Source organism: Erinaceus europaeus, chromosome 6 (assembly GCF_950295315.1).
Source record: "Erinaceus europaeus chromosome 6, mEriEur2.1, whole genome shotgun sequence".
Lineage (NCBI taxonomy): Eukaryota > Metazoa > Chordata > Mammalia > Eulipotyphla > Erinaceidae > Erinaceus > Erinaceus europaeus.
This window is the reverse complement of record NC_080167.1, coordinates 9,152,863-9,178,416: the sequence shown is the minus strand read 5'-3', so window position 1 is coordinate 9,178,416 and position 25,554 is coordinate 9,152,863. Positions and strand designations below refer to the sequence as shown.

At 46.7% G+C, this 25,554-nt stretch overlaps 1 protein-coding gene across 2 annotated transcripts in view; it reads left to right on the top strand.

Annotated features, from left to right (window-relative positions):
- FBXW8 (F-box and WD repeat domain containing 8) overlaps nucleotides 1–25,554 on the top strand; it is a 118,956-nt gene that overhangs the window by 34,573 nt on the left and 58,829 nt on the right. For both annotated transcript variants that reach the window (XM_060193025.1, XM_007529353.3), the window contains exons 4-5: nucleotides 4,642–4,730; nucleotides 21,102–21,259. In XM_060193025.1, coding sequence (XP_060049008.1) covers nucleotides 4,642–4,730; nucleotides 21,102–21,259 — 247 coding nt within the window. The remainder of the gene's footprint in view (nucleotides 1–4,641; nucleotides 4,731–21,101; nucleotides 21,260–25,554) is intronic.

Genomic DNA, 25,554 nt, shown 5'->3' with positions numbered 1-25,554 from the left:
GCCGTGTGTTGAGAAATGCTCAATATAAGTTTGTTGACTTGTTGGTATGCATGAGACCCCTTCTGTTTCATTTGGTTTAAATCCCCCCTGCTTAACACTATTTTATTTACATAACCACTGTTAACAAGTTCCACCCTCCCTCCAGGGCATTTGTGGTTCAGTGATAGGATTCTTGCCTAATCTGCCCCCTCTTTGACACACTCTGATTTTCACCAGTCACTTTTCTCTCCACCCTCTCTATGTCACATCCTGTTTCCACCCTACTTGGGAAGTATATATAAAGACAGCATTGTGAGTTTTAGAGTACTGTACTTTGAGTTTAACTTAGCTCGTCTTAGATTGTGCTGCGTCCTGCATGAATAAAGAGATACTGCCTACAGCTCAACCATAAGTCCCTGGTCGTCTGTTACCCGCCCGTGAAGCCAGCCCGGCGAAAACAACATAACCCATCGAAAACAACATATGGCGCCCGAACAGGGACTGAAATAAGCCCTGAAACATGGACCGGCATCAACGTGGGACCCTACCCACCCATCGTCCAGATAAGTAAACTTGGCTACCCATCCACCATGGGTTGCCTTTCTACTTATGAAGAGGTTTGCCAAAGCCTCTACTGTTTCATCATGAGACAGTTAGTCTGTCTCTGGAACATTTTACTCTGGGCCACATTTTGGTTCCCTGACCGGGAACTTTGGTTTCTTATGACTGGGATCATAGAGCTTGGGAGATGCACGGAGATTTCTCCTTGGACTTTCTGGATTCCCTCTCCCATGTTTCCTGAGGAAAAGGACTACATTTTGCTCCAGGCCACAGTTTGGTTCTTTATGACCGTGATCGTAGACCTTGGGATATGCATGGGGATTTCCACTGGGACTTTCTGGACTTCTTCTCGCATGTTTCCCATGGAGAAGGACTACTCTAATTTGAAGAACATTCTCAAGTACCCTGGCAGTTCCCAAGTATGGAGACACGTCGTGGTTAGTTCTACTCTCCTGATTGGATTCTTTCTTCGATGGGAAGACACTTTTAAAAATGAGTGCCTGAAGCAATCCAGCAAGAACAGTCAGAAGCACCCTAAATGGAATTTTGAGGAGCTTTTTGGACTAGGACGCCCTCCGGGGATTCTTAATCCTACATGGTGAGATCTTGATAATCTGGTTCAAGTTGCGTTTCATAAGAGAATGATTTGAATGACTGAATTTTTGTTTGACATTGACTTAAAAAAAAAATGCTGGACACAGCCATGATTTCTAGAGACATCCAGAAACAATCCAAAAAATTGATTTTTTTCCTCCTTTGATTTCTCTTTTATGTCTTGACATGAATCTGAAACGTTTAATCCTGAAAACTGTATGAGTTATGGGTGGGGCAGATAATGCAATGATTATGTTAATTATTCTCATGCCTGAGGCTTTTAACCGTGGTTCTTCTGTTTACCTTTCCATATTTTATTGAGTTTAAACTGTTTAAACAAACCTTAAAATCATACTAGAAAGGACTTCCAATTATAATGGAGTTATCAATTATAGTAAACTTCTAATCTGCTACAAGTTTTGTTTGACAAGTAAGTGAATTTCAGCTGTCAAGTATTCACATGAAAAAGCATCTACTCAAATGAAATTCCCGGAAATCCATTTGGACCCCTGTTCTCTGACATCGCCCCCGGAAACCAATGATGAGACCTGGCACTACCTGAAGAAACAGATTCACAGACTCCAAAGATCACTCTCTACAGAAAAGCAGAATTCAGGTGGCCGACATTCCCCATCGAGACAGACATACAGCGTTTCATCCCTTGGCATTTTCTTCTGTGGTCAGCTACTTTGGACTGACACCTCCATCGGACTTACTGGTACACACTGCTGTGTTTCTCAAAGACTAACTTCAGCCAGTTGCCTTGAAACTTTATAGACCATGTCCCCTCGCCTGCAGGCTCTGTCCCAGAGGCAGAAAGCTCCCCCTCCTTATTAGGTTATGCCCACAGAGGCATGAAGCGCCCCAAGAGGCAAGAGATGCCCACAGAGGCAGGAAACGCCCTTTGAGGCAAGAGATGCCCCCAGAGGCATGAAGCATTCCCAGAGGCAAGAAATGCCCTTTGAGGCAAGAGATGCCCCCAGAGGCATGAAGCATTCCCAGAGGCAAGAAATGCCCTTTCGCCTGCTAGGCCTTGCCCTTTGAGGCAAGAAAAGCTCCACTTGGCATCACACTGGTTATTGCTGCTCGCCTATTTTGTTTTCCATGTTATATGCCAGTTCTTTTGAAAACGCCTGTACGATATACGTTTCTGTTCACCCCATAATGGCCATTAGTTAAAAAGAAAGGGGGAATTGTTGGTATGCATGAGACCCCTTCTGTTTCATTTGGTTTAAATCCCCCCTGCTTAACACTATTTTATTTACATAACCACTGTTAACAAGTTCCACCCTCCCTCCAGGGCATTTGTGGTTCAGTGATAGGATTCTTGCCTAATCTGCCCCCTCTTTGACACACTCTGATTTTCACCAGTCACTTTTCTCTCCACCCTCTCTATGTCACATCCTGTTTCCACCCTACTTGGGAAGTATATATAAAGACAGCATTGTGAGTTTTAGAGTACTGTACTTTGAGTTTAACTTAGCTCGTCTTAGATTGTGCTGCGTCCTGCATGAATAAAGAGATACTGCCTACAGCTCAACCATAAGTCCCTGGTCATCTGTTACCCGCCCGTGAAGCCAGCCCGGCGAAAACAACATAACCCATCGAAAACAACATTGACTGAGGGGGCTGAAGTCAAGCTGCAGGCAGAATGCCTGGTGGGGGGCAGGCTCTTCTTTGGCTGCCTCAGCCCATTTCTTGACCCTTCGCAATGAGGACTAGTTAAGTTATGGCAATTGTGCAATTTTGCCTTAACTGAATGGATAGGATCCTTGCTGTGTTTTTGCCATGAAAGAAGACCCCTGTTTGACAGTTAAGGAACGCCCTTCTTCAGAGTGCTGTACAACTGTTACTTATACAAAAGTTGATGAACATGAAAGGTAGTGTTAGAGCAAGTAGCGTTTACCTTTTCGGCCTCTGCTTTCTCATCTCTAAGGTAGGGCTGTGACAGAGATGACTAAGGACACACAAACTCCTCCCCAGGCAGGACTTGGCCCATGTCCACTGCTCAGTGCTGGCCAGAGAAGCTCACAGTCCTTCACACATAGGTACTGCCAGACCTCCAGTGATTTTGTTCCACCCAGTATCAACCAGGATACTTTCCTTTCTCACCAATGTTGTAGTAAAACAATGTTATCGAAGGCGCTGCTTTCCTTATATACCATTTTGTTTAAAGTCAGTAATTTCTAAGAAGCCCTCTAGACTGGGAAGATAGCATGATGGTTATGCAGAGAGACTCTCATGCCTGAGGCTCCAGAGCTCCAGGTTCAAACTACACTTGGGTGTGTCCACCTTTGTTCCCAAGCCTTAGCCTTGACCCTGAATGCAGAGTTCTCATCATGCAATTTATCTTGCACTGTGTCTGGGGTACATACAAGAGCTGGTTTTAGTGCAGTGGATAACACCACCTCTCTCCTAACAATAAAACAGCAACAGCAGCTGCCACTTAAGGGACACTTGCTCTGTGCTAAGAACTCTGCTTGGCCCTGACATCATTTCTAGTCCTTGTGCTAGTCCAGGAGAGTCCATGATGGGTTGCTTAGCACTCTGGAAACCTTTACTTGTGTTTGCTTTGGGCCCAAACTGCTCACCCTCCCAAGATCTCACACGCAAGTGCTTTATATTCTGCCAGATTGCCTTCATTTAAAAATCAGGCAAGTTCTAAGCTGTCATAACCATCATGGCGCAAATAGTTAAAAAGTCACAGGGGGGGGGGGCTGTGCAGTAGCGCAACAGGTTGGCACACATGGCGTGAAGTGTAAAGACCAATGTAAGGATCCCAGGTCAAGCCCCCGGCTCCCCACCTGCAAGGGGGTCACTTCACAAGAGGTGAAGCAGGTCTGCAGGTGTCTGTCTTTCTCTCCCCCTCTCCTATCTTCCCCTTCTCTCTCCATCTCTCTCTGTCCTATCCAGCAACAATGATATCAACAACAACAAAATAACCACAACAATAAAAAAATCCCAAAAACAAGGGTAACAAAAGGGGAAAAAACAGCCTCTAGGAGCAGTGGATTCGTAGTGGCCCCAGCAATAACCCTGGAAGCAAAAAAAAAAAAAAAAAAAGTCACTAAAGGGCAGCTAGTGGAAAGTGCATCTTCCGTCCTTTAAGGCACCTAGCTCCACCCTCAGGACCAGCCTGAAGCCATTTCCAAGAATCTCTGCCCTCTATCAAAAATACTGTCCTCTTTCTTTCCCCATCCTGATTTCCATCTTGTATGTGTATGCCTTTTTGTTTTGAGAGTACATGTAAGGCTTGATATCAGGTAAACATCATTAAACACTTTCTCAGAAGGGCCATCACATGCCCTCTGGCTCCAGGGCCTTTCGTGCAGATGGTTCACTCTGAATGTTTAACAGCCTGGCCTGTCAGCCTCCATCTTTGTCCTTCCTAACATCCCAGTTACTCTGAGTCAGCCCAGCAGTAGAAATCCCCTGTAGAAGTCGGTGAAGTGCCATCTCCTGGGGTTCCAGGAAGAGTGTAAACCACACCCCCTTTTCCTTGTGCAGAATCGCAAAGGTGCCGTGAGCGAGCTGGAACACGTTCCTGATGCGGTTCTGTGTGATGTGCATTCTCACGACGGCGTGGTCATTGCCGGGTAAGCCAAAAGCCATTGTTCACTTCCTTCTCTTCATCTTCAGGCCTTCCACTTCTCCCACACCAGCCTCTTGAGTCCCTGCGACCTTCTCCCTGGAGAGTGGGTGTCCTCCATCCCCAGCCCTTGCCCTTGTTGAGAGGGAGAGTATCTGCCACTCGCCGCCACTCCCATGCCTGAGAGCTCTGGGGTCAGGGTGAGGAGCGCGCTGTGGAGAGCAGATCCGCAGCCCATTTGTCTCAATATGTCCTGTCCAGCTTTTAAATCACTCTTGTGGCACATTATGTTAGATTTTCATTAAGGCAAGCAGTTTGTATTTTACGAAGACATAAATGAGTCAAGCAAGAATAACAAGTATTGGCACAAACAGGGCCAATTCTTACTGTGTTACGAGAGGCCTCTATCATGAGGAAGGGCTGCGCCACATAACGTTCTTCCTTCTCCGCCACACAGGACGCACGTGCTACTTGCCTTGTCCTCAAATGGCCTTTTATTTGTCTCTGTGGTCAAGAAATTTAATGTGAGCTTCTGTAAATACTCTTGACTTCTGTTCCAAAAACCGCTTCCATGAATTCTTACTTTAACTGTACTTCTCTGTAGTGTTTGATGTGAAGATCAATTCCCTGCAGAGATGAGATACCTTGAACTACAGTTTCAGATTGTGTGTACTTGACAAATCAATCACCTCCAAGCCAGCTAGGCAGGGAAAAGAGTTCCTGCCTGGAGGAAAAGTTCCTGGAGTAGTAAGCAAACCTTTTTCTTTCAAAGAAAAAGGAACTATTTCTTTGAAAGCCATCACTTGAATTGAAGTTCCAGGCAGCCAGAATGTCTGAATACCTTGCAGCTTGCGGTCCCCCTGAGAACATGTTTTTGCTGTGGGGCTGGGAGATAGTTCACTCAGTAGGTTGCATGCTGTGCCACGCACAGAGCCTCAGGATCAAGTGCTGGCACATGGCACGTGAGAGCACATGGCACCTGGGGGAAGCTACACGGGTGGTGGCACGGTGCTGTGGTTTCTCCGTCTTTCTCATATGCTTTCTGTCTACAGTCTGAAAAGGAAGGGAAAGGAAAAGGAAAAGAAACCCTGGGAGCAAGGTATAAGACCCTGACATGCCAAAGGAAAGAAGTGTTTTTGTTTGAAACAAAATGCGCTCAGGAAGAAAACCTTTAACTTTGATCTTACAAACGTTGTCCTTCTTCAGAGCGCTATACAACTATTATTTTTACAAAGGTCGTGGAACTAGAAGTCTGGGTCTGTCCGTCCAGTTGTCTATGTGGCTTTAGGTTTCCACCCTCCTGCTGAAGTATGGGCCTGAGGGCTCACGAGGTTCTAGGTCCTTTCTGCCCACCGACTCTGGGATCCTGTGGTGATGCAAAAGGTTCCTATACCACTCTTATAGGGACCTCTTCCAGTGTCAGAAGACACTCAAGCACAGAATGGGCCTGGACCAGCACAGTCAGAGAGAGAATGAAAGAGAGAGGAGACTTCAGTTTCAGAAGCCAGTTATGAACATCTTATCTGGACAGAGACCTCACAGAAGGCAGGCTGGCCAGGAGTGCAGATGCCAGCCCTTCCCTTCCTGCCTCTCTGCTCCCTCGGGGTCTGCTCAGCACTGCAGACGATGCCGGCACCGAGTGAAGCGATGGCAGCGTTCTGGGGATCAATAAGCTGAAATTTGAGCTGTGGGTGAGAGAGGCTCCTCACATCTCCTCTCTGAGAGAACCTTACGTTTATGGCCCCACATCAGATGCTTCAGGCGTGCTTGGATGTAGAGCATCTTGTGTTTATCATTAAAATTTTATCTGGTGGTTACGATGCTTGTTTTCTGGGTCAGGTTTTGAATCCCTTTTCATTTGAGACAGTGTGTTTGTGGTTACCTCATTCCCAATCAATGCTGTATTCGCCAGGCTTTCTACAGTTATGTATCTCCAAGGAGCTTCTTAGGGAGACGGGGACCTCACCGTGTCTTCAGCACTTGCATTTCTTCTTTTATTATTATTATTATTATTATTTTTATTTTGCCTTTTCCTTGTTTTCTCTCTGTATAGAAGTGGAATCCTTTCAGAGGCTTAGTTTTACAGATCTGAGCTAAAGCATGTGATATTTTTAAAATTTTTTATATTCATTTATTTTCCTTTTTGTTGCTCTTGTTTTATTGTTGTTATTGATGTCATCGTTGGATAGGACAGAGAGAAATGGAGAGAGGAGGGGAAGACAGAGAGGGGGAGAGAAAGATAGACACCTGCAGACCTGCTTCACCGCCTGTGAAATGACCCTCCTGCAGGTGGGGAGCCGGGGGCTCGAACTGGGATCCTTACGCTGGTCCTTGCACTTCGTGCCACATGCGCTTAACTCGCTGCACTACTGCCCAGCTCCTAGTGTGATAGGTTTTCATTTAAGCCTATTAAGTACATTTCATGTAACTGCTTGAAAGTAAAGACTGCTGGAAAATCTCATTTCTTTCCAACTTTCTTTTTTTATTTATATATAAAATAAAAAATATCAACAAGACCATAGGATAAGTCCAGCTTTCTTTCAATTAAAAAAATTATTGCCACCAGGGTTATTGCTGGGGCTTGGTGCCAACACTACAAATCCACTGCTTCTGGTGGCCATTTCTGTCCTTTCCCCTTTATTTGACAGGACAGAGATCATTTGAGAGGGAGAGACACAGAGAGACACCTGCCTTTTATTTTCCTTTTTCTTTTTTATTAGAGAAGACAGAAAGAAAGAAAGGAGCAGGCGGTAGGGAGAAAGAGAGGCACCTGCAGCACTGCTTCGCCACTTGTGAAACTTCCCCCTGTAGATGGGAAGCAGGAGGCGGAGCCCTGGCCTTTGTGCATTGTAGCATGTTGTTCAGCTGGGTGCACCACCACCCAGCCCCTCTTTCCAGCTTCCTGATTTGGAATCATGTTGTTTGGGCTGTTCTGCTTAGTTCCCTGTGACTGTCTTTTTAAGAGCTGAGCTATGATTCGTGTGCCATAAAACATAGCCTTTTAAATTATTCAAGTCAGTAATGTTGGTACATTCACCAGATTCCCTAACTGTCCACTACTGTTGGATACCAGATCACTTGTATCAGCCCTGCAAAAAGCCTTGTCCCCATTCTGTAAGGCCCACATCCGGGCCTCTCTGCTCCCACAGGTGTCCATAGCCCTCTTGTCTCAACTCCCACTACCCCCCACCCAACATCTATCTTCTCTTTGCTGAGCAGAGCTGATCACTTTCAGCTCTACAGTCCTGAGTTTTCTATCAGTTAATTTGTAACCATCCTCTGCAACTAGAGGTGATGTGCAGTGCTTTATTAGGTGCCTTCTAGCACTTAGAGATTGTTTCACCTGCAGTTTAACACACAGATCCCATCTGCCTGAGTGCTGCATGCTGTGTGGAGATCTGGACAAATCTCTGCCTTGTCTGATTTCTTTTTGACATAGACTCATGCAGATTTTTTTAATGTGGTTCCAGGGTGCATATGTAGTACCACTGAACCTTCTCTCTGCCCCACTTCTTCCTTTCTCCCTTCCTCTCTTTTTTCCTCTGTCTTCCTCCTCCTCCTCCTCCTTTTTGTTATCAATGGGTCTTTACTTTTCTGAGCTGACTTTTTTCCAGAAACAGATAGGAAGAGAGGGAAAAATATCACAGTACCAAAAGCTACCTCCATTGTGTTAAGGGCTAGGCCCAAGCCTGGGTCTGCATGTGACTAGGTAGACACACTGCCTAGGTGAGCTGTGTTGCTGACCCCAATCCCATTTTTATTCTGTTAATTTCAGAGCCGGAGACTGGGGGGTGGAGACAGTAGGGAAACATCAGATGCTGCTCTACCATCCAGTGGTGCTGTCATGAGGTGTCTGGTATCAAGTCCAGTGTCTCAAGTCCTTGTTGGGCACCAGATGCCGGGCTAGCGTGGGGGTGCCTCTTTTCAGGTACATACTCTTTGGGCTGGAGAGATTGCGACCAGCGTGGGCTGCTACTCAACTCAGTGACGCAAGAGAGATGACCCAGGAACAGAGCTGCTGGTGGTGAGGTGATTCGATTCTTTACTGATCAGAGAGCCAATGCTTTTAAGAGTCAGACCCGGAAGTGGCAAGTCGGAAACGGAAATGGCTTAACATGGTTTGGAAAGCGGTGGAGAAAGGCAAAAGGAGCTGGGAAAGGTTGGAACTTCCTTAGCAACTGTTGCAAGGGTTTTAACTGGTAGGATTAATAATACCCTGCAGGCAGGGAGGGCCTTGAGGGTAGAAAGAAGATAGATCAAAGGAATGGAATGGGTGGGGATCTTTCAGGCAAAACAGTGATTATGTAGATAATATGGGAGCAGGCCATAGTATCGGGAATGCAGGGTGCTTTGTGAGGCAGGGAGTCTGATAAGACAAGGCAAACCTTGGGGGGTTGTGTCCCTCTTCGCTTGACCTCTCAGTAGAGAGAGAGACTGACAGGATGGATGTCCCCTCAAGTCAAGCCCTGCCAAGCTCAACCACATCCTCACGATTTCCCTCCAGCCAGAAGCATAAAACACATGCTCTGTCACCTGAGGGTTTGCCCAGACTCTGGACTCATGCAGGTTTAAGTCTGGAAGGCATGTTAGAGGTTTGTGTTTCAAAACATTTATTTTCAAGGAGGTCATTGAGGCGCAGGGACTACTTGCATGTGTGCGCTGTCTGGCTGTCACATTTCTGTGGTGTTCCTTCAGAGCTGGACAGATCTTCCACCTCTGTTTGCCAATACCTTGTCTCTTAACAGGATCATTTTAGTTTTTATTTTGCGCCATGAATCTTTTCTGTTAAAAGGCAAAGCAACAGAGTTTTTCCAAAACTCTTAGAAGGTAGAATCAAGGAAACCATTTCAGTCCCGTCACACTTCATACCACCCTTCCTTGGGTTGTGCTGTGTAGTTTGTTGACACCCATTTTTATGTAATATTGTATAATCATAGCTTACATTACAATTTGGCCTTTATTTCTCTCCCTAAATGGATACGGCTTTTTTTTTTTTCCCTTCCCATGTTCTTAAATACCTTCTTGGATTTGGTGCAAAAATTCCATGGATATAATTATATCCCATTTCTCTTATTCATTCCCCAGTGTTGAACACTACTTTTCTGTTTTGTTATTATGTAATGTTGTGCAAAATTTATAGGTGGAGTTTGAAGATTTTGCCCCCTTTTAATGTTATAAACAAAACCTTTACTTTGATTTTTTTCGAGCTGAAATCTCCCATTTCTCTTCTTTCTTCCTTCCTTCCTTCCTTTCTTTCTTTCTTTCTTTCTTTCTTTTAAAATATTTTACTTATTAATGAGAAAGCTAGCAGGAGAGAGAGAAATAACCAAGCATGTTCACTCTGGTACATGTGCTGCTGGGGATTGAACTTGGGACCTCATGCTTGAGGGTCCAATGCTTTATCCACTGCGCCAACTCCTGGACCACAATCTCCCATTTCTTTAATGAGTTAAGATTTGTGTTCTGAAGTCACCAGTCTAGACCCAGTCTCTCTGATCTCAGCCTCTTGCTGGTCACACTTCTGAAATGTGACAAGGTTCAGTGTTTTCTTTCCTTGGATTTTAGAAGAAGAGATAGCTAGAAAGTTTGTTGATAATAAGTGATTAGGAAGCATGCTTTTTGTTTCTTTCTTTTGTTTCCTTGGCAGTGACAGCCTTGAGAGCTTGAAAATGCTTTTCAAATTATATGTTTATCACTGAAGAAAGAGAATAGAAGAGATGGGGATATGACAGCCTCCCCATCCTGCTTTCTGAAGCGTAGCTGGTCCTCTTTCTCCCCATTTGCACTCTGCAAGTTGAGAGCCTTGAAAACAGATGACATCATGAGTGCAGAAAGGTCACATTTTGTAAAAACCTGAGCCAGAGCTCTAGGTAGGATTTGCCAGAAGCGTGTTTGCTGTCCTGCCACCTAGTGAAGGAGTGTGTGCTCAGGTAGAGGGAACTTGCAGAAGGCCAGGCCTCGTGCCACTTCCACTCACCATAGCTGCTAGCTCACCAGAAGCTCTTACTTGCTGCGCAGGAGTGAGATGATGTTTTGCAATCAGTTCACTTCTCACTGTTTGTTAAGACTGTGAAGCCTGAAGCCTGAGTTTTGCATACAAAAGCACACTTTTCTGTTCACTTGAGAGGGCCAGGGTTCCCCTCTTTGTAGTCGAACAGCATCTATCAGGCACCTCCCTCCCAGCACACCTAAATGTTTTGCTCCCTCAGCTGGGAGTACAGTCCCCACCTTTTCAGGAAGGAGCAGTGACCGTGCCAGCATGTCTTTTCTGCTGTAATTTCTCTTCTCCCCATGCTAGGCATCTGCAGAGCCCTCTCACCTCCAGCTTAGGTTCTGCCCCTCCACCATGCACCAGAGGCTGAATGCCCCTCCAGTTCTCCCTTCAATTCCTTACCAGAGTTCTCTGATTTGCTGAATTCAGAATCCGTCTCATACCAGAGACACAGCTGGATTTGATTAAATCATACCTTTTCTCTCGCCCTCCTGTGGGCTTTTTTCCTGAAGGATTAATGATTGCTTGTGTGGCCTCTGTCTTCAGAATACTTCTTTGGACAGGAGTACCCTAAGGAAGAGAGAATAGTTCCAGGGAGAGAACATGACATTATAGTATCAGGCAGCTGGGGGAAATGGTGCTATATTTTAGCAATAGAGACTTTCTAGTTTGCTTCAAATAGCACAAGAACAATTGGTTGAGAGAACATTAGAAAATAAAAACAGTCCACAGTGATAGTGTGTTGTTAAATTTTCGGAGGCTCTTGCCGGGCAGGTAGCTTCATGGGCGGGTAACAGAGACGAGGAGACAACTCTGGCCCTCTTCAACTCTTCCACTGTGGAACTTTCTCTTACTCTGTAACTCTGAAACTCTCGAACTCCAGAACTCAGGAACTCTCTCTCCGGGTTCCTTGGGGCGGGGCCAAGCAGGCCCACGAAATTAACAGGACTCATCCAATTCTCTTGGCGGGGGAGGGCTAGAACAAACCAATGTAAAGCATACGACAATAGTGATCTGCCGTGACCTTGACCTTGCACGGCCTAGGCTCCACAGGCGCCCCTATGTGCTCCCGTGCTCATTCTGCCCTCAGCTGCATGGAGGCCAAGTATTTCCCCCACACCTTGAATTTGGACTTACCTGTGTGATTTGCTTTACTTAGTAAGCACGATAAGAGCAATGGTTTAAAATGTACAACTGAGAATTTTCCATAGTGCTTTTTCTATCACTGTGAAAAGAACATGTGGCCTGGATAGCAGGGTGATTCCAGGAGAGGGAGCATCGCACAGAGCAGAAGACACTGGCCCGCATCAGTGCAGGTGGTGCAGATTTGCCACTTACAGCAACAGTCTCAGCCCTGGGCTTGCTGGGAACCTTCGGTATGGGCTAGTTTGCTAGGCAGCATTGTTGGACCACTGACTAATGTGCTCTCACCTAGCCTTCATATAGTCTTTTAAACTGGGTGGTATTGGTCCATTTTTAAAAAATAATTTTTATTTGTAAAATAGAAATATTGACAAGACTATAGGGCAAGTGTGGTACATTTCCATACAGTTCCCACCCCCAGAACTTCGTAACCAGTCCCCTCCCTTGATAGCTTCCCTATTCTTTATCCCTCTGGGAGCATGGACCCAGGATCAGTATAGGGTGCAGAAGGGTGGAAGGTCTGGCTTCTGTAATTGCTTCCCCAATGAACATGGGCATTGACGGGTCGATCCATACTCCCAGCCTGTCTCTCTCTTTCCCTAGTGGGGCAGGGGTCTTGGGAGGCGGGGTTCCAGGACACATCGGTGGGGTCATCTGCCCAGGGAAGTCAGGGTTGGCATCATGGTAGCATCTGGAATATTTGGTCCAGTTTTTAGGCGAGGAAAGGAAGGCTAGGGAACCGTTAGGTCTGAGGAGACAGCATACAAAAACTTTGATGCTTGAGGCTCTGAGGGCCCAGGTTCAATTCCCAGCACCATGATAAGCCAGAAATAAGCAGTGCTTTAGTTCCTATCCGTATGTCTGTCTATATCTCTCTCATTAAAAATAGTGAAAAAATATATACACATATACATACATTACATGTATATATGCACATATATGAACTTGCTATTGGTCCTGCATCTAATAACTGGAGTAGACCCAGACCCAGGATGCAAACCCTGAAGCCGTCTACACTCCCCAGCACTCATGCTTGCAGCCACCTGTCTGCCCCTGTTGACAAGAGTGTGGCTGGGCAGGAAGGAGTGTCGCCTGTATAAATGATGCAAAATCTAAAAAATGTGGTAGGTCATTATGAAATCACTAGTTAAAAAATAACATATTAGAAAAGTTTGTGCCCTAAATCACTGGCTAAGATGCCTCCAGTTCTAACATTAGTGCTGTCCAAAGAAGAAGAAGGAGGGGGGGGGGGGAGGAGGAGGAGGAGGAGGAGGAGGAAGGAAGGAGAAGAAGAAGAAAGAGTTGGCTTTTGGCAGTCTTTCCCTCTAGCTTTCCCAGTAATTAAAAATTTGACTTTGTACTGACTGTCATGTACCACGCCGAAGTGTGGGTTCCGTCTAAGATAATGTACATATTTACCCTGAATTTTAAAATATTTTCCGTTAGGAACTGAAGAGTTGTTTGTAATATCCACCTAGATTTCATGTGATGTGTTAAAGATGCTAGTACCTTTGAGGTGATGGCTTTGAGTCTCTGGAGACAAAAGATGCTTTGTGGATGCTGGTTGCGGGTAGAGATTTTCTGAGGTAAATATCACTCCATATGTACGACTATGAGAGACATGTTTTCTGTCTCTTTAAAAGAACAAAACCTCTTTCTCTTGACAGTTTTCCTTTCAACTTTGCTTTGTATAGATTTTGTGCTGCTGCTTATTATGACATTGGACCATTTCCCATAAGGAATTCGATCATTACCCGTTAGGGACCGCTGTTTAAAAATACTCTGAAACTTATTTATTTATTTTCTGCTGTGAGGTATCCATGCTCTTCTGGTAAATAAGTCTGAGGTAAGATATTGATAGGAGGCTGGAGGAGCACATTACATTCATTACGACCCTAATGAAGGAGCCCCCGAATCTCCATCAGTGCTGGTGAACTCATGGCTGCATTTACCCATCTCTAGTTCTCCAAGGAATAATGAGAAGGGCCACAGCCACAGTAACTCTGCATAATCACCAGTGACTCTGGCTCTATCGATTGTGATTAACCAAGATGGATGGAAAGGAGTTTTAAGTGTGCAGTGCATGTATCTCATAAGGTCCATTAAGATGTTCATTATTTTTCAATTGATGCGTCTTAAGCTGCCCTTGATGTTTGTGGGAGTGCATTTCCACAGAGCGGCTGTGCTGCGGGCTGGAGTTCATTTTGTTAATCGCCTAATACAACAGTCATGCCTCCTAGAAAACAGTAAATACTCTTGATTCCATTGATTTGTAATCTTTGTGTCACTAAGAAAAGTACAGAGCACGTGGAGAGAGTTCTTAAAACCTCTGCCTGTCAGTGCATCGGTGTTTCTTGAAATGTGGGTTTTGAAGCCCTCTGCCTGTCTGCTTTGCAGGCTCCACTCCGCTCCCAGGTGTAAGCCAGCAGGTTCACTGCTGTGTCCCAGAGCGCTGCTGCAGAGTCCTCAGCGCAAGGCTCTGTATCTCCACTGCAGAATAAGTGGATCTGACACACAAGTGTTCCTGGCCTGGAGGCCTTGATAACAGGGCTCCTCCTTCTGGCTACAGTTGTGGCTTGAGGGGCAGGGTGGCTGGCGGGGCGTTGCCTGAGTCCCTGTGGAGACGGAAGCTTTCCCAACCACCCTGTGTGTCCTCCACATCACCTGGATGCAGGTGGGGGAGCCAGGAGTCCCATATTGCCAACCCCACGCTCCCTGCCCGCACACTAAGCTCTTTCTGTCACCGTTGTTCCCGGCTGCTAGGTGAGACACAGTGGTAGAGTTGATGGGTCAGGGCTGGGGCCGCTGTCCTGCAAGCCTGAGTCACAGAGGTGCCAACAGTGAATCCCTTGCATTGCACTTCAGCAGGAAGGCTTCTCAAAAGCCGTGTTTGTCTAAATATACTGCTGGCTGAGGAGGCAGCGTAGCTTGTTGGTGAAGCTGCAGATTGAGAAAAGCAAAGGGGACCCCAGCTGTGCCTCCCAACATTCTTGGGACCTATGTGACTTCCCTGTAGGCTGAGCCTGTTGGGGCAGTGACACCCGGGGGTGAATGGACCCCTGCACCCCAGTCTCGGCATTGCTGAGGAGAAAGGTTAAAGGCGGTTTCAGCTGCGTGACTTTGCTTCCCTTCTTTTCTTCAGGTCTCTTACTCCGTAAGCAGTCTGCTTCCTGAAAGCGGGCTGGTTAATAAAAGCTCTTTGGTGGTAAATCATTTTAAATTGGCAGTTGCTCTGGCGTGCCGAGCTGTAGAGCGTCTGTATTCCCATTATTTTAAACAAAAAGTCAGCTGTGGTCTCTGACCTATTTATTTGGAGGTAAACTTAACCTTGCCAAGCAACAAAAGAGAGCGACTGGGAAAGCATACAGTCTCACTGGTCCGCGCCGTGCGCTGGGCCGGGCCAGCCTTGCTGCTGTGGAGAAAGGCTGCTGCTTCAGGTTTTCTTTTGTGCTTTTACATCAGCTGGTACATTAGTTGCAGTTGTACTTCGCACAGACACTAATTAGAGAGCCATCAACATTGGGGTCCAAAGACTGACTGACAATGCCGCTGTCAAAGTGGTGTCTTAATTGGTTGAGTGTAATTGTCATTAGGCAGTGATAAAGACATCTGGAGCTCTGGAGGAAAATCCGCCTTTTTGCCTCCCTCTCTGTCCTTGCTTCTCCCGGCCAATGTCGTTAGCACTTTTAGATCACACAGAGGCTCTGTCCTACGTCTGTCTGTCCCAACCAGAATTTCACCGCGTGAAAATGTCTGTGTTCTTCCCCACCTGCAGTGGAAGCTTCACAAGTGGTGAAGCAATGCTGCAGGTGTCTGTCTTTATCTCTCCCTCTCTCCTCTCAATTTCTTTCTGTCTCTGTCCACTAAATAAATTTATAAAATGTTTTTCAAAAGGTCTGTATCTTTAGCACCAAGTCCGGTCCCCACTGCTACCACTGCTGAGTTCTCATGCAGCACCTGCTGAAACAGGGCATTTTTTTTGTTTGTTTGCTTGTTCTTCTTTTCTTTTTCTCTGTTCCCATCATAAAAGAGACATGATCTCTTGTATTTTGCCTCCTGGGTCATTTTGCATCAAGCACTGTGTTATCCTCACGCTCCTTATTCATGAAGGCTTAGCTTACGTTCTATGGAAATTTGTTTTAATCAGTTTGGAAATAAATGCAAAAAGTCTCATGCCTGTCAAAGTCTGGGTTCCTGGTGTTTCTCTAACCAGTAGCCCTGGAGATAAAGGAGGCACCTCTCGAGCCTGTGGGGTGTGACTTGTGGACACCCCTTTAAGGGGCCACTCACAAGCTTCATAGCTGTGTGAAGCGCTGGAATGGAGGCCATGGTGTTGAGATCTGACTTCCTCCAGGACAGTCAAGTCAAAACAAAATGCACTGTAGCAAAAGCACTTCTTTGGATACGGGACAGGGTGGCTGGACAGACAAGGCTTCTTGTAGGAGGAAGAACCGCACCTGCCCTGGAGGGTTTGGTGGGCCTGGGCTCGGTGGTTCTCACACAGGATACACGGATGCCTGCTCCACCCTGAGAGTCAGTGGCAGCAGGAGTTTAAGAAGAGACGCCCCAGTTTTCGTGTGCAGCTTGAGGTGGAGCGCTCCTGTGCCGGGCCCCCCGGGAGGGAAGGTGGGTCGACTGCGCCAACAGTGAGAGGAAAGCGTGCTTGGAGCCAGCGAGGCAGGTTGTTGAGACCCAGCTTCTGCAGGGAGAGCAGAGAATGAGGTGGGTGACGAGCTCAGCAGTTCAAGCTCTCGTCGACATGCTGTGCAGTCTATTTCCAAAGGGCTTCCTGGGTGTCCAGTGCAATTCTTTTTTTTTTTAATTTAAAATTTTTATATTTATTTATTTATTCCCTTTTGTTGTATTTGTTGCTTTATTGTTGTAGTTATTATTGATGTCGTCGTTGTTGGACAGGACAGAGAGAAATGGAGAGAGGAGGGGAAGACAGAGAGGAGGAGAGAAAGACAGACACCAGCAGACCTGCTTTACCGCCTGTGAAGCGACTCCCCTGCTTGGGAGGAGTGGGGAGCCAGGGGCTTGAACCGGGATCCTTACTCCGGTCCTTTCGCTTTGCACCATGTGTGCTTAACCCGCTGCGCTACAGCCTGGCTCCCCCAGTGCAATTCTTGTCTGGCTGGATTCTAGTCCCTGGAGCCACGGAAGGGAGCAGGACCCAGCCCTGACCTTAGAGGTATGTGGTTTGGGCACCAAGGGGGAAGTCCACTCTATACCATGGGAGACCCCGACTTTGAACCCCAACACTACATGAAACAGCCCTAGATGATGGAGCAGTGCTGCGGTCTCTCCCCTCCTCCTCCTCTGAAATAAAAGAATAAAAACACTGGCCTGGAGAAGGCTTCTTGGTGATAGTATTACACGCGTACAGTGCCCTGAGTTCACTCCCTGGGTATCATACTGGAGAAAGAAAGAGCCTGTGAGTTTGTAGGGAAGAAAAGCGAGGTGTCTCCCCACCCGCACCCCGTCACTGGAGAAAGTCCAGGCTGCTGTGTGGTTGCTGGTCTGACACACGGCCTGGCGGTGGAGGGTGTGGAGGGGCTTCCTGGAGAAAGGCCCGTGCAGTCACCTGTCTGGAGGGTTCTCGCAGGGATGCCTGAAGATGGAGAGACTGAGTAGGGTGGCTGCGCCGTGAGGTGTGGAGGGACGTAGACCAGCTCTGGGAAGGAGGACAGAGTGGGTGTGGCCACCTGAATGTCACTTCGAAGCTTGTGGCACCCAGACTGGCTAGAGAAGGAGGGAAGACCAGACGAGGAGCCATTGGTGCCGACCAGCAGTGCCCTGGCCCAGGTGCTGTGACCACAGGGGGGAGTCCAGCTGCTGGTTTAGTGGTGAACTGAAGTCATTGCTGCTGGTATCTTTAGTGCTACCTGCTTAGTTCCACCCCACCCCCACCCCCACCCCCACCCCCCAATAGTCTCAGTCTCTTTCTTTTCAGCAGCAAATAGAAACAGGGAGGGAGCCATCACAGCAGTACTCCATCACTTGTGAAGATGCCCTATGCACAGGCTTCCTCCTGTGTGGTGCCAGGGACCTTGAATCTGGGTCCTGACGTGGTAAAGTGTGCGTTCTACTGGATAAGCTGTTTCTCAGTCCTCGTTAATGTTTATTGCAGGCATGGGGGATGTGGGAGTGGCATATAACAGCGTCAGGGATTGAACCTGGGCCCTCTGGGGCCTTAGGCACGCAAGTCTGGTGTGCTGATTCGATATCATCTCCCCAACTCAAGCTGAGGTCCTTTGAGAAGAGCATGTGTTTAATTTTAGACGTGAATGGGACAGCTTTGTGGCAGAACAGGCAGGTCAGGAATCTTCTCTGTGAGGTCCCTGTCTCCTTCCTCTTGCAGTTTTCAACTTACACAAGTTTCAGCAGTTGTTCAAGTTTGGGCTTCACTGCTTTCTCTTGCTTTGCCTTGAAACTGAATAAAGGGGGCAGACTAGAGGGCCTCAGACCCTGAATCTCTCCCCCCCTGTTCCCCACCATGGCCCCTGAAAGGGGCCACAGGAGTAGTACTGGTGGCGTGTGATATTTGGCAGCGAAACCAGAATGACCAAGACCGCCAGGAAGAAATCCATTTCCTGATCTGTGCTTTTCTCAAGATTCTACAGTTCTGATTCCTAACCCCCCTCCTTGATCTTTTCTTTCTTTTTCGTGCTTAAAAATAAGCACAGCGAGTTAAGCACACATGGTACAAAGTGCAAGGACTGGCGTTAAGGATCCTGGTTCGAGCTCCCGACTCCCCACCTGCAGGGGGGGGTCTCTGCACAGGCGGTGAAGTAGGTCTGCAGGTGTCTTATCTTTCTCTTCCCCTCTCTCTATTTCTCTCTGCCCTGTCCAACAAGGGCATCAGTAACAACAACAATAATAACCACAACAACGATAAAAAAAAAAAAAGCAACAAGGGCAACAAAGGGGACAAAAGCTGTTTTCCCCTCCCCGTCTTGAGTCTAGTCTAGTCCCCGGAGTCTACCCCCTTTCACAGAGACTCTCACTGTTAAGAATCTGACCCATTCTAGAAATGGTACACATGTTCTGGGGAGCAGCCTGAGTGATTTTTTTGGGGTGTCACACAGGCCTGGTAATCGGGTGTAGTGGCATGAGTACCCCTGCCAAGGGCTTCTAGCTAAGGAGGGTGGTCCAGACTCTGCTTTGGGGGTCCGGGAGCCAGCGGCGGTCTTTGGCTGTGGCGATACCCATAGCCACCCTCGTGGAGTGAGATCTTCCGTTTGCTGGAGGATCGTGGGCAGACAGAGGCCCAGTCCAGTTTCAGAGCGTGCGGCCCTCCCGTTTGGCTCTTTGCAACCCACGCAGGCTCTCCCTGGTTGGTGCTCTGTGGGGAGAATCAGATTCTCCAGCCTGGGAATTCATGACAGAGTGACCTCTGAATTACAGAGCATGTGTGTCTACTCTCCGCGTATAGTCTGAGGGGGGACCCACTACAGTGGATGAATGAACGCTCCTAAACATGGAGGCTTTTCTTTACTTTGTTAAGGGGCTTCACATGAGAAAATGGTCTGTGTGACTATTTCCTAGTGAATCATGTCATAGACTTCAGTAATAAGTTTCAGGGTTACCTTGTTCCTATGTTTACATTTTTGGCATCAAGGAAACCCTGAAGTGGCTGTGGCTGAGCCTTTGAGAAATCTGTGAAGCCCCTTAAAAATTATCCGTCTTTGTGCTTTTATGGGCACACTGTGAGACTCCTGGTGGCAGTTCTCACATGCCCTGAGATTGAAGCAGTCCCAGTGTGGTGGATGTGAGGAACTCAGTGTCAGTACCTCTGTGGCAGGCAGTGAACCCCCTTGTCATCTGCCATCCCATTCTCCCTGGGCCCCGTGTCTTAGCAGCCCTGGCCCTCCCCTGGCTTTGATGGACAGTCATTTGTTGGAGTGGCAGCAGTATGGGGAGAGTGAGTGCTCTATTTTCTAAGTGTGCAAAACCGAAGAGCACCACGCATTTGGGCAAGAGCTCTTCATGAGGAGGCGGCATTGTCTGGCCGCTCAAGGCAAGATTTGATTGTTTCAGCAAATCAGTTAGTCTCCAGGGACTTTAATCAGTCAGATCTGATGCATGGGTGAGGCATTAGAAAGCACGTGCCTGTAGGACCATTCGTCCTTAGCATCTCCATCTCTTTCTCTCTCTCGGCTATTTGTGCAGAACTAGTGCTGTTTGTACCGATTGCTGCCAGTGATTCCTTTAGTAGAGAACGGAAGGTGGCAGTTTGGTTCTCATAGTGCAAAAGGGGAGTCAGGAAGATCTTTTTAAACGTTTTTTTTTAATTGTCTTTATATATTTATTGGATAGAGACAGCCAGAATTAAGAGGGAAGGGGGTGATAGAGAGGAAGAGAGACAGAGAGACACCTGCAGCCCTGCTTCACTCAAGAAGCTTTCCTCCTGCAGGTGGGAACTGGGGCCTCAAACCCGGGTCCTTGCACAGTGTAACACGTGCGCTCAACCAGGTATGCCACCACCCAGCCCCAAGTCAGGGAGATCTTGATGCCCAGTTTCTTCTTAGAGTTTTCTCACTTGAAATTGTTGCCTTCTATTGAGAGATGAGAGTTCACAGCCTTCTGTCACCTGGCCGGCATTTTGTCTTGTTGGAGTTATTTGTCTAAACAGTACTGCAGGAGTGATTTCACTTACTTTTCTTTGTGTGGTGCCAAGGAGCGGACCTATGGCCTTGCTTGTGCAGGATCCTGCTGAACCACCTCCCTGCTCCAGTTGTTTCTTTTCCTTTTTGTTGCCCTTGTTATTTTTTATTGTTGTAGTTATTACTGTTGCTGTTGATGTCATTGTTGTTAGATAGGACAGAGAGAAATGGAGAGAGGAGGGGAAGACAGAGGGGGAGAGAAAGATAGACACCTGCAGACCAGCTTCACCGCCTGTGAAGCGGCCTCAAAATGGGATCCTTGGGCTGGTCCTTGTCCTTTGCACTACGTGCACTTAACCCGCTGTGCTACCACCCCACTCCCTCCAGTTGTTATTTTATTGATTTTTGTTGGTGGGATAAAGGGAAAGAGAAAAAGACAGAGCAAGATGGAGAGAGGTCCCATGTGTTGTGGTGTTGGGCCTTGAGCCCAGGGCCTCACGCATGGTAAGGCATGCACTGCACCCTCTGAGCCATCTCCCAGACCCCTCCTTTGTGGTTTTAAGGCTCTCTCCATTTCCTCCTCCACAGCCCTGCTCTTCAGTCCTCTTTTGGAACCAAGTGTGTCTTTCTTTTCCAGATATACATCAGGGGATGTGAGGGTGTGGGACACCCGCACCTGGGACTACATAGCCCCCTTCCTGGAATCAGAGTATGAGGAGGACGAGCCTGGAATGCAGCCATATGTCTCCTTTGTGAGGATAAACAGCTCGCTGGCGGTGGCGGCTTATGAGGATGGTAAGTAACCGCAACCCTCCTCCCTATTAAGGAAAAAAACAAGCTTTTCAAAAATTAAGCAGCTGTGGCCGGCTCCCCCACCGTAATCCTTCCATACATACACGTGGGCGCGTGCTCACTCACTCACTCACTCACTCTTGCCTTTATGTGAAGAAGCTGGCTGGTAACCCTCAGTGCATTAGTAGGCATTGGAACCCAGCACCCATTAAAACTGGTGTTTAATTCCTACTGGAACCGTCGGGCTGGGTTTTAGTGCCAGACATGATGCTGGCCAAGCCATCTTAAGCAAATAACTTGTTTGGTGTAAAATATTAAATATACTTGGCCTACTTTTCCTGTAGTCTCTGCTCCGTCCAAAGAGGGGGGCTAACATGGAGAATCTGTTGACAGACACAGAGACAGGGAAATCAGAGTCAGTGCCTTCCTTCCCCTGGCACACACTCACAGCCTAGCTTCTGGCAACACATTGTCTCATTGGGACAAACAGAACTCTTTGTGTGTGAGAGAAACTCAGGACTGACAGAACTGGGTAGTAGTGCTCTAAAGCCTGTTTTCTCTGAGAATGAAAGAACGGATCGTTTGTAGCTAATAGAGATGATAATTTCGATGGCCTTGGTCTCCTGTGTTTCTTCCCCCTGTGCTCCTGGCTTCCATTATGTCACAAAGTCAGCCTCCAGCCTCTTTGTCCCCCTACTGCTTCAGGCACTGAGCTGCAAGGTAACATGTCAGCATGTTGGTGCTCATGTCCTGCTACCCTTCAGAAGCTCTTGTAGACCTTCAGTCAGCGCACCATCTCAGTTGACTCAGGGCTACAGCTAGTAGTAAAGTTACTGCCTGAAAATAGAAGTCATGTCTGAAATACTGAAAATACCTTCATTCTGTTACTATAACAACACAGACTCTGTTCTTCTGGTTTGACGTCAGGACATGCTATTGGTTCAGCCTGTGGAAATGCACGTAAGTTGGCCCCGCAGCACCTAGCATTTCATTATATTTAGGGTCTAGATTCTGGCTAGCTAGGAGCACCACAGATGTTTCCTACTTTCCAAATTATCATGTTTCAAACTTTTGCAAACATTGCACTAGTTTTAAATTTGCATTATGGTTTCAGATACGTCTCGAATGCCTCTGATAGCAAATATACATGTGAACGCACACAGTTTTCTTCAAATAGGGAAACTCGTGTCTAGGAAGTTAGCTAAATGATCGGCTTAAAGGTCAGCCACTGTTAAGTAGTGAATTCAGAATTAAGGCTGTGTCTCCTAGGTCATGCTCAGCTTGTAGTGCTATTTTAAAAATATTAACTACAGGAACTCTTATAGAAATGTGTGCCTGGTTTATTTGTAGCCTAATAATGTCTCTTCTTGTCTTACGTGCTTGAAAACAGACAGAGCTCTGATAGCAGCCAGGGAAATTGTTCAGTAGGTAGAGCACAGGACTTGCATTTTGGGGCCCTAGATTTGATCCTGAGCACTGCAGTGCTCTCCCCTTGTTCTTTTGTTTTAATTTTTAAGTATTTATTTTCCCTCTTGTTGTTTTTTATTGTTGTTGTAATTATTGTTATTGATGTCGTTGTTAAATAGGACAGAGAGAAGTGGAGAGAGGAGGAGAAGATAGGGAGAGAAAGATAGACACCTGCAGACCTGCTTCACCGCTTGTGAAGCGACTCCCCTGCAGGTGGGGAGCCAGGGGCTCAAACCAGGATCCTTATGCCGGTTCTTGCACTTTGCGCCACATGCACTTAACCCGCTGTGCTACCACCTGACTCCCCCCCCTTTTTTTAAAAGAAGTATAATTATTATAAACAGCTTTCTTAGGTAAATGCTAAGCAGTATAGTTCTCACTTGAACAATGTAAGGGTTTGGTCTCCTACTGACTGAAAATGAAAGTTTGTGTAAAATTTGAGTTGGGCTCCATATACTGGGTTTCCATAGTCATGGCTTCAGCTGACTAACATCTATATTTGGTTGAAGCAGTGAATGCAGAACTGTGACTAGGAAAAAAAAAAATAAGTAGACTCATGTCATTCAGACCTGTATTTTTAGGGGCAGCTTTAATTAGTCTCTCTCTCTCCAGGCTATAATGGGGAATGAACTCTGTGCGTGCCTCACGTAGGAGACTGCTGAGTGCGCATTTGGGCCCAAATATATATATTTTTAACTTGGGACAGGGAAGAGCAAGAAGTGGGGGGGGGAGGGAGGGAGAGAACTTTAGCACCACCCTGCCATCCACAGAGCTCCTCAGGTGTTTTTCATGTTGGCTCTCATGGATTCAGGGTCCTCACATGTGGCAAGCATCCAGCTGTCGAGTATGCGCCATTTTCCTTATTTGCAAATACATTCATACCGTCAGACAAGTCGCAGTTTTTCAGCTATAAAACCACACATTGGTCAGCATGTCATGCAGTATAGTTGCCCTGTAGGCGCATCCATGTTGCAAACAGGAGATTCCATCCTTTCTGATGGCGGAGTAGCTCCGCCATTCATTGTGTATGTAGACCACACCTTCATTTCTGTTGGCTGGACTCTTAGGGTGTTTCCATATCTTGACCATTTAAATAAACCTGCAGTGATCACAGAGGGCGTGTAACCTTGCTAAGTGTTTTAATGTAGTTTGAGTACTTTCTCTTTCACTTTTACTTTCGTAGGTTACAAGACTGGAAGATCACAGAGTATAGTCCACACCACACCCACCACCAAAGTTCTGTGTCCTCCACGCTCCCACCTCCCAAACATAACCACCAGAGTCCTTACAAGTCTTATAGGTTGCTCACTTCTATTTTTCCACATTCATGTGTATCAGTTCCCTAGTTTCCACATATGAGTGAAACCATCCAGTAGTTGTCTTTCTTCTCTTTAGCATAATCACCTTCAGTTCCATCTGTTTTGCCCCAAAGGAGGCAATGTCATCTTTTCTGATTGCAAGTAACATTCCATACAATATCTGTCCCATGACTTCTTTAGCCAGTCGTCTGTTGTTGGGCATTTAGGCTGCTTCTGCTCTCTGGCTATTGTGAATAATGCAGCTGTGAACATAGGGTTGCACATGTCCCTTCAAGTTAGTGTCTGAGTGTCCACTGGAGAAATGCCTAAGAGTAGTATTGCTGGATGACAAAAAATTCCATTTTTATTTTTTCACGTATTTTGTTGATTTTATTTTAATGAGAAAAAGATACAGAGAAAAAGAGATCAGAGCTCTGGTTTATGGTGGTGCTGGGGATACAATCTGGGGCTTTAGAGCCCCAGCCGTAAGTCTCTTTTATAACCATTATGTTGTCCATTTTTATGTGTTTGAGGACACTCCACACAGTTTTCCAAAGGGGCTGCACCACTTTGCATTCCCACCAGCAGAGTCCCTCTTCTCCACAACCTCTCCAGTGCCTGTCATTTCCTGTTTTGTTGAGGTCAGCCATTCTCTCAGGTGTGAGATAGTAACTCAGTGTAGTTTTGATTTGCATTTCTCTAATGATAAGTGTAGTAGAGTGTTTTTTCATGTGTTTGGGCCAAGTGTTTCTTTCTTTAGAAAACTCTTTAGCTCTTTGGCCTGTATTGTTTTGTTTTGTTTTTGCCTCCAGGGTTATTGCTGGGCTCAGTACCTGCACCATGAATCCACTGCTCCTGGAGGCCATTCCCCCCCCCTTGTTGTTGTAGCCTTGTTGTGGTTATTATTGTTGATGTTGTTCATTGTTGGACAGAGAGAAATGGAAAGAGGAGGGGAAGACAGGGGGAGAGAAAGACAGATACCTGCAGACCTGCTTCACTGCCTGTGAAGTGACTCCCCTGCAGGTGGGGAGCCGGGGGCTCGAACCAGGATCCTTACACTAGTCCTTGCGCTTTGTGCCACGTGTGCTTAACCCTCTGCGCTACCGCCCAACCCCCTGGCCTGTTTTTTTTTTTTTTTTTTTTTTAAATTTTTTTAAATATTTATTTTATTTATTTATTCCCTTTTGTTGCCCTTGTTGTTTTATTGTTGTAGTTATTATTGTTGTTGTCATTGTTGGATAGGACAGAGAGAAATGGAGAGAGGAGGGGAAGACAGAGAGGAGGAGAGAAAGATAGACACCTGCAGACCTGCTTCACCTCCTGTGAAGCGACTCCCCTGCAGGTGGGGAGCCGGGGTTCAAACCGGGATCCTTATGCCGGTCCTTGTGCTTTGCGCCACCTGCGCTTAACCTGCTGCGCTACAGCCCGACTCCCTGGCCTGTTTTTTTTTACTGGGTTCAAAGTACATTTTAAATAATTTAAGAATTAAACAGTTAAGGACAGGTGTAGATAGCCTACTGGTTATCCAAAGAG